Consider the following 12215-nt stretch of genomic DNA (forward strand, 5'->3'; position numbering starts at 1 on the left):
TAAATTACTCGAGATATTAAACACTTTATCATAAAATAGGTATTGTATTAAGTGACTTTGCCCAACTGTAGGCTAATATAAGTGTTCTGAGCAAGTTGAAGGTAAATTAGGCTAAGTTATGATGTTTGGTAGTTTAGGTATATTAAATGCATTTTTGACTTACAATATTTTCAATTTACAATGTATTTATTGGGAGGTACCTTAATAGAAGGTTGAGGAGCATCTATTTAAGTCTTTCCCACTTGGGATGATGAACATACAATGCAATATACAGATGATGTATATTGTACACCTGAAACCTATATAAGTTTATTAACCAATGTTACCCAATAAATGCAAATAAATAAATAAATAAAATAACTACAGACCCTGCAGACATTAAAAGGTAATAAAAATATTATAAATAACTTTGACAATAAAAATAACTTAGAAGAAGTAGACAAATTCCTTGACACAAATTTTCAAAACTGACTCAAGAAGAATTAGAAAACCTGAATAGTCCTATAGCAATAAAAGAAATTGAATTAATAATTAAAAACTTTCCCAATAAATAAAACTCTATGTCTAGGTAGCTTAATCAATTAATTGTATTAAACATTTACCAGTCATACACAAACTCTTTCAGAAATCATAGAAGGAAAAATTAATTCCAAAGTCAGATTATAAGGTCCAGGTTACCCTGACACCAAAACTATTACAAGAAAACCACAGACCAATCCCTTTCATGAACATAGATGAAAAAATCCTTAACAAAATAGCATTAAGTTTAACCAAAAAAAACTTTAATCATACTAATAAGCAAGAAAAATTATATGATCACTTTAATAGAAGCAGAGAAAGAATTTCACAAAACACTCATTCATAATAAAAACATTTGCTAAATAGGAACAGAAGGGATATTCTTTTTTTTTTTTTTTCAGAAGGGATATTCTTAACCTTATAAAGGGTATCTACAAAAATCCTACAACAAACATACTTAATGATGAAAGACTGAATATTTTTCTCTTAAGATCAGGAACTAGGAAAGGAATATCATGCCCTACTAGTCTACATTGTTCTGGAGATCTTGTCCAGTGCAATTATGCAAGAAATCAAGGACATATAAGGGAAGGAAGAAGTGATACTACCTTTTATGCAAAGATGGCATGATTATGAATATAGAAAAATCCCAATAAATCTATATAAAAGCTATTAGAACTGATATATAAATTTAGAAAGTTCTCAGGATAAATAGTAAATGTACCAAACAAATCTTATTTCTATACTGTGGTGATTTTTATCTTTCCACAAATTTTTTGACTGTGGGTTGATCATAATAATGTGCTTCTAATGAATAGAATGTGGTGGAAGTAACAGTATATGACTTTTGAGACTATGTCATAATAGGCATTGCTGTTTCTGCTCTGTTCTTTTGGATCACTTGATCTGGGGAAAGCCAGGCACCTTGGCATGGGAATACTCAAGCAGTCCTGTGGAGAGGCCCAAGTGGTGGGAACCAATTTGTCAGCACACCTTGTCAACCATGTGAGTCACCTTGGAAATGCATCTTCCAGCTTCAGTTAAGTTATAGAGAGTTCAGCCCCTCAGTCTGTGAGTCTTCCAAGGAGCACCAGATATAGTGAAGTAGAGACATGCCATCCTCACTGTGCCCTATCTAAATTCCTGATCCACAGAAACTATGAGATACTAAATGATCATTGTCTTTTCAAGCCACTAATTTTTTGGGGTGACTTGTTATGTAGCAATAGATAACAAATGCATATATATAAGCAATGAACAATTGAAATAGGGAGTAAAAAATTCAATTCTGATTACAGGAGCATCAAAAATTATTTAGGATTCAAATGAATTAAAAGTATGTAAGACCCATGTACTGAAAACTATAAAACATTGTTCAGATAAAAGAAGATCTACATAAGTAGAGATACTATATTCATGGATTGGAACACTCAGTATTAGTGACACTGATTTTCTTTGAATCTGTTGAAGGACTGCATGCAGTCGAAATCAGTAGACCTTTGTGATGAGGTCTTCATACAGTGGTACTGGCTACCTTTTCAGTGGCTGTCATTCGCTACGGGATTCCTCTCCATCTCTTACTTCCTTCAACACTGTGGATGGTGTTCCTGGGGGTAGGGTTAGTGTGAGGCTTTTATCTTCCTTAGCCTTATCAGTTGTTAGGTAAAATAGCCCTTCCTATTCAAAACCCTTGTGAGGGATGGAAAACTTCTAGAACAACATTATCCAGGGCCACCTTCCTTAGAGTTTTCAGAACCTCAGGCAAATATGTCTTTCAGGACCCCTGCCTTTATAAACAATTACATTAAGAAATATATTCCAAAATTCATGGGCCTAGGTAAGATATAGTGATTTATTAATGGTAGAGAAAATGTATTTGTCCAATCAGTGCATGTAAAGAGTCTTTATAGTGTCCAAGTGTCACCTCTCTATATTATCTATTATCTCCCACCATGAGAAAAAGGTAGCAATACTGTTATTGCTCACAAAGTCACGACTCTGTAACCTACTTGTACTGAAACAACATAGATTTCTTTGCCTCTGCAGTTCCCTGTCACCATGTACTTAAATGACTCTGCAATATCAATGGTGCCACCTGTGAATACTGGCTATTATGACGGTCTCAAAGGTCTTTACTGTGATTTGTTAATAATGACCACAAATTCAAGTCTTACACAGAATGATAAGAGAAATGTGAATGATTTATGGTCATTAAAGTTAAATTCAGAATTTTATAGCATAAACATAGATCAGCATATTTTCCAACTCTCTGATCTTGCCTCTTTCAGCTGTAACCCTTGCATTCCTACTCTGTGATCTCTTTACACACCTCCACCTTTCACACACCCCCACCAGTGGGCACAATTAGGTGAGAGCCTGTGGGCAGAGCCAGAAGAGCAGTTCCACTCGCACAAGGAATATCCAAGCAGGTTAAGACTGGCCTGTGACAGTGGGAGGCCACCTCATTAACTAAAGGCATGAGATCTGTTAAAAGGCCCATTCGTGCTGTAGAGCAAGGTGCTCAAAGCCCTGGCAGGGGCCCGGCCCAGCTCTCCCCAGAGGACTGCAGCGGGATGAGGTGACAGCAGTGGAGCACACAAAGTGAAGATCAATAGTCATTTCCCCTGCTGCCCTTGAGTGCAGTAGAAGGAAGGTGGCACTGCAATGAGAACACATGCTGAAGCCCAAGGGTAAGCATGACCTCGGGTAGCTCAGAGCCCAGAACACATGCTGTGTCTGACGTGAGACTCACCCAAACTCAACATGTTACCAACATTCTGTCAGCTCAACGATATAAAAATTACACTCTGAGGCCAGCAGAAAGGATCTACTCACCAGGACCCCCTCATAGTCCTCATGGCATCTTGTTGAACTTGCCTGTGGGTGTGGGTAGAGGGAAAAAGCTCCCCCAAATGAAAGATACAGAGACGAGGACCCACATGGGGGCCTATCTGAGCTTGGCCCCACTTGGATGGCATTACCATGCTGGCTGGTCTTAAGTACTAGAAAGATATTTAGAAAATTTCTGGAAAGGTGCTTCCTAAATTAGGTACATATGACACACTGGCTGCAGCCAGGATGCCCCAGTACTTCTAGCTTGCCTGGTCTCAGGGGGCTGGAGGGGGAAGGCAGCTGGAAATTCACTGGCCAGGCTTAAGAGCACTGTGGAGGTTATCAGCACCTAGTGTACTTTTGGTATGCTTTTGACTTCGCAGGACATTTCATGTTAGCATCTTTAGGTGAAACAATTTCCCCAAGGGTAAAGGGAAACAGATTAAAAAAGACTGAGCCTATGAAGCTACTGAATCGCTTAAATCCTTTCTAGATTAAGATGGGGTTATTATAGTAATGCATTTCCTTGGCTGAACCACCTCTATTTGCATGGAGTCAGTTGGGGTTCTGGTGCACACGGAGCATGAGATCGGCTTAGATAAGTCTGGGTGTGCTGGGGACAGTAAATCCTTTTGTAATATTGATGAATGTATCACAAAGGATTACTATTGTTCCTTCTATTCCTCTATGCTGGAGTACAATTTTGGGAGTGCTCTTCTGGCAATTCTTACTAGGTAATTATCCCGCAAGTATTCTGGCTAGGACAACAGGAGCACGTAGAAAGTCATAACGAGCAATAAATAGATATGACAGGTGGTTGGTATAACTACCCTACAAGTTACAGATATGTAATTAAAGGTCAAAAGTGCCCAAATCACGTCCTCCTTAGACTCACAGGTGTTTGGTAAGAATTTCCCCCTTGCCTTTGCTCATGATGTTTCCTGAAGAGGTTGCAAATCTGCGATTGAGGGGGCAATTCCAGCTAGCAGATGTACTTTCTTGGGATCAAATAGTGGGTTTTGTTTTTTTCTGGAGAAGTTGGAGGATCTGGAACCACTGATCTTCACGTGGCTGGTGACAACAGTCAGTGGGAGCTGAGCAGTTGGCCTCCTTTCCAGTAATAATATTAGTTTTATCTGTATTGTATTTATCTTGTCAGTGTCACATTTATAAGCTTACACATTCATTCAACAAAAATGCATTAAGTACTAAGGGTGCACACACTAGGTTAGGTGCTGTGCATACTGCTATGAATAAGACAAGTAGAGACAGATCCTCAAGGAGATAAGGGGTGCAGGATCTGTCTTGCTCATCTTTGCTTCCACAGCAGAGCATAGAAAGAGCCTTGTATGTAATAAATAACTCAATTCCATTTGTTGAAGTAATTTTTGTCAACTCTATTAACTAAGTTTATGTCATTCTATTTATTTTTATTTTTTTAAAATGTATTTTTATTGATTTCAGAGAAGAAGGAAGAGGAAGAGAGAGACAGAAACATCAATGATGAGAGAGAATCTTTGATCGGCTGCCTCCTGCATGCCCGCTACTGGGGATTGAGCCCACAATCTAGGAATGTGCCCTGACTGGGAATCAAACCTCTATCTCCCAGTTCATGGGTTAACACTCAACCACTGAGCCACACTGGCTAGCCTATGTTAATCTATTAAAAAAGCATTAAAGCCATATTTCTTCAAAAAGCATTCTAAAAATTAAATTTCATGAACATTTATTAACCATTAAACACTTCTCCCGTTCCAGTTACTTTGAATCACCAGGGGTTTCATCCTGAAATAGTATTCAGATGTCCCTCTAAATTTATTTACCTGGGTAACTGCTGAAAGAGAGGCGACTACTGCTGGTGTCTTTATCTTTGATGTTGAAGTCCCAGTGTTTATATATCCTGAGCATGGCTGCATATGTGTACCAGCTTGAGTGAGCAAAATAGATGTTCTCAAATCCAGGAAGAACCTATAGTCAGAATCATAGTGAATGATATAGATAACTGACTACAAGTAACATACAGATATTTGTCATAAATGATTAACACAACTGTGACACAAATTGACACCATCCTATACAGCAGCGGTTCTCAACCTGTGGGTCGCAACCCCTTTGGGGGTCGAATGACCCTTTCACAGGGGTTGCCTATATACATCCTGCATATCAGATATTTACATTACGATTCATAACAATAGCAAAATTACAGTTATGAAGTAGCAACGAAAATAATTTTATGGTTGGAGGTCACCATAACGTGAGGAACTGTATTAAAGGGTCGCGGCATTAGGAAGGTTGAGAACCACTGCTATATAGTAAGTGTACAGGGAGATATATATCGATAACTGATTACAAGTGAAACAAGTGTACAGGATATGTCAATTCAGGTGTCTATTGCTATATTTATTACCGGAAATTAACCTTTAATGTGCACAAAAAAGACTCTGAGCTAGCATGCTAAATGGAAGATTCTGGAAAGTGGGAATGGCACGTACATACAGCATGGGAAGAATGGTGGAAGAAACAGAGGTAACATCATGTACAGCCAATTCCCTCCATCAGTTCCTTCTAGTTATTAAAGTCCACAATAGAGGAACCCATGAGCTGATCTATAACTACAGCCCTAGCAGTGATGAGATGTTGACATACTTGGGTGTCATACGGAAAAAGTCTGTGTGGACCAGAACCAGGAAAAAGAGAAAGGCTATTGTGTGTCTCACCTTGATAAGAGCAGAGCAGTGTCCCTGGTCCCATCTCTTAAAAACATCCAGGCTGGAGTTTTTTGTGTGAGAGAATGAGGGAATCAGATCCAACAGATCTCCAACAGCATTCAGGAACTGAATCTGGAACAGGGTCATGGGCTGGGAAAAGACAGAGCGCGCTCTTAACACTGATTTGTAACAGGTGTCATTTTCTATTGTTTCTCTCATTAGGGACCCATTAAATCATTCCTTTGTGAAGGGTCTCTAATGTAACAGGTGCACTAGATTTTATTATAAATGATGATTTTCTTAACGTTATAGCTTATGAGGTATTTTAGCATGTCTTAATATCCACAGTCTGGGGAGATTCTCCCAAGACAGCATGCCTCTCTAGGTTTTTTCAGTCTTGGCACTAGTGATAATAATTCTTTCTTGGGTGGGGGTGGGGGGGGGGATTGTGCATTGCAGGATGTTTAACAGCATCCCTGGCCTCTAGCCACTACACATCAATAGCACCTCCTAGTTCTGACAACCAAAACTGTCTCCAGGCATTGCCCAATACTCTCTGGAGGGAAATCGCCCCTAGCTGAGAATCACTGCTTTACAGTAAAAACAGTCAACTAAGATGCTTTTGATTCTGTGTTTAACATAGAACTGACTTGACAGCATTAACCCTCAAGCAATGATCAGACTTGAACATGAACTTTGTGCTAACTAGACAGCATTCCTCCAGCAGGATTCAATCCACCAGAGTAGCCCAGGGCTAGGCATCTACATACAAACTGGTTTTCAGGAACAGGTGGTGGGAGGACAAACATAAAAGACATTTTAAACAAAAAACAAAAACAAAAGTCCCAATCTAATTATTTAACTTTAAAAATTATAGGGTCTTCACTGATTTTTAAAAAAATCTTTATTGTTTGGGGGTGGGGGTGGCCTGGGAGAGGTCAGTGGGAGGAAAAGGAGACTTATGTAATACTTTAAACAATAAAGAATTTAAATTAAAAAATATTGTTGAGAGTATTACAGATGTCCCCCCCACCACCACCATTGCCTCTCTCCACCCAGTTCCTGCCCTGATCCAGGTCTTCAACACCCTATTGTTTTTGTACATAGAAAATACACATCCTATCTAATAATAGACAAACATGGTAATTGACCATACCTTCGCTACACCTCCTATTGGCTAATCAGCGAGATATTCAAATTAACCCAACCAAGATGGCAGCCGGCAGCCACACAGCTGAAGCGAGCAGGAGGCTTGCTTGCTCCAGTGATGGAGGAAGCCAAGGTTCCCCGCCTGCCGTGGCCCGGCTCCGAGCCTGAACTCCGAAAGCAACAAAGTTTCAATTATAGAAGCTAAACAAACCCCAGATACCTGCTTTCAGCAGGCCGTGGCCTCAGAGCTGGAGCGAGCAGGAGCCTGGCTCTCAGCTCCAGTGACGGCAACAAAGTTTCAATTATAGAAGGTAAATAAATCCCAGAATAAAAAAAAAAGAAAAAAAGGAGAGGCTGGGAGCTTCAGTCGCCGGCCAGCCTGAAAACGGCCCTCAGTCCCTCAACTAGACTGGCCAGGCACCCCAGTGGGGACCCTCACCATAAAGGGGGTGTAGCCAGCCTGAAAACAGACATCAGCCCCTCATCCAGGCTGGCCAGGCACCCCAGTGGGACCCCCACCCTGATCTGGCACACCCTTCAGGGCAAACCAGCCAGCCTCTACCCGTGCACCAGGCCTCTATCCTATATAGTAAAAGGGTAATATGCAAACTGACCCTAACAGCAGAAAGACTGGGAATGACTGGTCACTATGACACACACTGACCACCAGGGGGCAGACGTTCAATGCAGGAGCTGCCCTCTGGTGGTCAGTGTGCTCCCACATGGGGGAGCTCTGCTCAGCCACAAGCCAGGCTGACGGATGCCAACACAGCGGTGATGGTGGGAGCCTCTCCTGCCTCCTCAGCAGCACTAAGGATGTCCGACTGCGGCTTAGGTCTGCTCCCCGCTGGCAAGTGGACATCCCTCGAGGGCTGCTGGGCTGCCAGAGGGATGTCTGATTGCCAGCTTAGGCCCTATCCCCCAGGGAGCAGGCCTAAGCCAGCAGGTGGTCATCCCCCGAGGGGTCCCAGACTGTGAGAGGGCACAGGCCGGGCTGAGGGACCATTTCCCCCCCCCCCCCAAGTGCACAAATTTTTGTGCACTGGGCCTCTAGTATGTATATAAGATCTTTGGTTAATCTCCCCCTGCCCCTTTTCCCTCTGAGATTCATCAGTCTATTCCATGTTTCCATGCCTCTGATTCTATTTTATTCATTAGTTTATTTTGTTCATTAGATTCCTTGTATTTTGCTTTTTGGATTAAATTGTTAGATATGTATTTGTTGTCATTTTATTGTTCATATTTCTTCTTCCTTCTCCCCCTCCTCCTCCTCTTCTTCCTCCTCCTCCTTTTCTTCTTTCTCTTCCTCTTCTTAAAGAATACCTTTCAACATTTTATGTAATACTGGTTATGAACTCCTTTAGCTTTTCCTTGTGTGGGAAGCACTTTATCTGACCCACAATTCTAAATGAGAGCTTTGCTGGGTAGAGTAATTTTGGTTGTAGGTCCTTGCTTTTCATCACTTTGAATATTTCTTGCCAATCCCTTTAGGCCTGCAAAATTTCTGTTGAGAAATCAGCTGACAGTCTTATGGGAACTCCCTTGTAGAAAACTAACCACTTTTCTCTTACTGCTTTTAAGATTCTCTCTTTGTCTTTAACCTTTGGAATTTAAATTATGATGTGTCTAGGTGTGGGCCTCTTTGGATTCCTTTTGTTTGGGGTTCTCTGTACTTCCTGGACTTGTAAGTCTATTTCTTTCACCAGGAAGGGGAAGTTTTCTGTCATTATTTCTTCAAATAGGTTTTCAATATCTTGCTCTCTCCCTTCTTCTGGCACTCCCATAATGTGAATGTTGGTATGCTTGAAGTTGTCCAGAGGCTCCTTACACTATCTTCATATTTTTGGATTCTTTTTGCTCTTCTGGTTGGGTGTTTTTTGTTTCCTCACAGTTTTCATATATCTTTAATAAAATAGCTTCTTAAAAATCTTACCTTTTCCCCTTTTGATATAGCCTTCTTCATTGCTCCTAGATACAGCCCATCCATTTGTGCCATTACATAGCCTGTATGTCTCCAAAATGGGTCATCCTGATAAGATTTGATGTTATTCCGTGTCCACTGATCTTGCTTCCTGAAAGACAAATTAGATTTGTACTCTAGGTCTCTATGGTTGCTCATCAAAAGCTAAGTTAAACCCAGGCATTTAGAGATAATATATTCAGATAATTATGATAGTATAATTTAAACCCTGGATCTTGTAACATTCCTGATAGTCTTTGAAAGACTATCAGGGAAAATCTGAAATGATTTTTAATTCCTCCTAGAACTATGACTCTTTCTTTAGAGCTCCCTCAAAGCTCTATCAGGAACCGAAACACAGGTGTAATGCTATCTATCTGTGATACTGAGACCTAAGAAAGTCAAGGATAGACAGTCCAAACTCATTCATATAAAATCATAACACCTCATTAAATCAGTAAGGATAAGTTCACTTTACTTTGGTGTATACAAGAGAAAAAGTTAAACAACAGGAAAAAATAAAAACTCCTAAGGGCTGAATCATTTGCATACGTTTATTTTTCATTCAGATCATTTCATAGTTTCTGCTTCATTCTATTTCAGTTGTTGCCAGTAACTGCCTCAATGCCTCTGTCCTGGCATGCTTAGCAAAAAAAAAAAGAAAAGAAAAGAAAAGCCTTGTTTTTCTTGGTGCTTTCATTGTGTCTCTCCTCTTTTACTAGTAGTTCTCTGCACTTCATAGGGGGTGATTTAACATAACTGTATACTGGAAGTCATTTCTGATTTAAGTTACCTCTAGATCAATTTTTTAGAATACAATGTTATTACTTCATGGGATCTAGGCCAGTGCTTTTTAACTGATGCTCTGTAGGACTTCAGCAGGGGATGAAGAGGTTCCTTAGTGTATAATTTGGACGGTCAAAATTAGAGCTCTTCTATCCCCAAATTAATTTCATAGTCTGTCATCCCAGAAGCATATAAATTTTCTGAATATTGAGAATTATAAGCCTTCAGAAAATTTTATTAAAGTGGAAATATTCTCAGAGAACGTTAAGAATTAAGACTTTAGATATGAGCTAACACTCCAGCTCAGATTAGTCAATGGCTGGTGAAAACGAAGCACCTTACAGAGGGAGGAGGAGGAATCCCTGCAGGAAAGAGAGGGGCCTCCCAGGGAGGGAATCGATCCAGGGATTTGATTTTGCCTCCTTTCACTGATGGGTCCTCCCCAGCTGTGCCAGCAATCGACAATGTGATAGTCAACCTGACCTCCAAAAGGGCCCAAATTACAGGGCATGTCGTCTGCAACCAGTTTTCATGCTATTACTGAAAGGTAATTACCTCACTACAAGAACAACTGCAGAGTCCCGCCTCAGAGACAGAAAAAGAAACTGACGAAGGAAAAATCACTGTTTGAAATGACACATCCACATCTTGCAGCCTCATAACAATGAGAAGAGAAAAGCTGTTATACATACTTCATGAACTCCTGCACTTTATCCACGATGGAAGGTTTCTTAATCAGCTGTGGGTAGAGGTTTATGAAGTGGTCATATATGTGCCTGAAACGAAAGATCAAAATGGTTACATTCCTATTTTTCTTCTTGGGTTGCTCCATCATAATCAATGACCCAACCTTTTAGCTAACTAGGATGTCCCTTATTGCAAACCTCTAATATTTTTTTTTTTAATAAATCAAACACACAGTTTAAAATTGGGAAATATTGCCAACATATAGAAAAACATAGAATATAACATTCAAGTATCCATTATATAACTTTATTAAATCACTCTATTTTGCCATATTTACTGCATCTATATTTTTCATTATATAACTTACTTTTTATTTTCATTTATTTTTTATTAAATTTATTGCTGCATATACTTTTAAAAAGAAATAAACTTTAGATAGACTTAAAGTCACTGTGCACACCTTCCTGACGCTAATTACTCTCCCTTCCCCTTGAAGGTGACTATAATCCTGAATCAGTGATTTATTATACCATCATGTTTTTATACCATCACTACATATAGATGTATCCAAAAACAATGTATAGTATTATTTATCATGGTTCAGAACAAAGTATAAATAAGATCATATTATCTACCACTTTAACTTATTTCTCTCAATATTGCATTGTAAAGAAATATCTATGTTGTCATCTGAAGCTTAAATTTATTCTTTTTATCTGCTAGTAGTATTCCATGGTATGACTACTATAACAATTCCTGTATACATACCCCTGACCGACATTTAACTGGTTTTTAATTTTTCACTATCATAATGTATCATAAAATATTGCTGTAAAATGTCTCTTTTTACACACTTGGATGTTCTTCTAGGCTATGTATAATATATAAAAGTAGAGTTTCTGGGGCAAATATTCTAAGTATCTACAGTGACTAGATATTGCCAAGTTGTTCTCCACAGTGACTGTACCGATTGACATTCCCACCAGCTACATGTTAGACTTCCCCTTGCTCCACAGCCTCACCAACATTTGATATGGTCAGATCTCATTTTCAACAATTTAGTGGGTTTTAAATGGTTTCTTGTTGTTTTAATTTCCATTCACCACAGGATTATTGGATATTTGATATTCCTTATTTTAAAAATTACTTTAAAAAAGTTAAATGTCTCATATGCTTAAACATTTTTATTGAGATACAATTGACATGTAACATTTTATAAGTTTAAGGTATACAACATGTTGATTCGATCCACTTATCTATACTAATAAAAGGGTAATATGCTAATTAGACTGGACGTCTTCCTGACTTCCAGACAAAGCCGCAGCGGCTGCTGCTGCGAGGGCCAGGCCGAGGCTCAGGCAGCCGCTGTGGCCGGCAGTGGTAGTAGCAGCAGTGTGATGGGGGCGTTGCCTTCTCCTGATTGGCTGGTCACCTCCTGCACAGGGAGGCCAGACTGCAGCTTAGGCCCACTCCCCGCCAGGACTGGGCTTAAGCCGTCAGTAGGACATCCGCTGAGGGCTCCAGAACTGTGAGAGGGGGCAAGCTGGGCTGAGGGACCACCCCCCCTCCCAGTG

The 12215-nt window shown here is 39.9% G+C and overlaps 1 protein-coding gene across 5 annotated transcripts in view; it reads right to left on the reverse strand.

The window, feature by feature from the left end:
* PLBD1 (phospholipase B domain containing 1) overlaps positions 1–12215 on the reverse strand; it is a 52860-nt gene that overhangs the window by 19092 nt on the left and 21553 nt on the right. For all 5 annotated transcript variants that reach the window (XR_009451169.1, XM_059682264.1, XM_059682266.1 and 2 more), the window contains exons 3-6: positions 10647–10730; positions 9142–9280; positions 6069–6209; positions 5175–5319 (exon numbers count right to left, since the gene is read on the reverse strand). Coding sequence is in view for 4 of the 5 variants with exons in the window: in XM_059682264.1 (XP_059538247.1) it covers positions 5175–5319; positions 6069–6209; positions 9142–9280; positions 10647–10730 (509 nt within the window). In the remaining variant the exon portion in view is untranslated. The remainder of the gene's footprint in view (positions 1–5174; positions 5320–6068; positions 6210–9141; positions 9281–10646; positions 10731–12215) is intronic.

Source organism: Myotis daubentonii, chromosome 2 (assembly GCF_963259705.1).
Source record: "Myotis daubentonii chromosome 2, mMyoDau2.1, whole genome shotgun sequence".
In the NCBI taxonomy this organism is placed as follows: Eukaryota; Metazoa; Chordata; class Mammalia; order Chiroptera; family Vespertilionidae; genus Myotis; species Myotis daubentonii.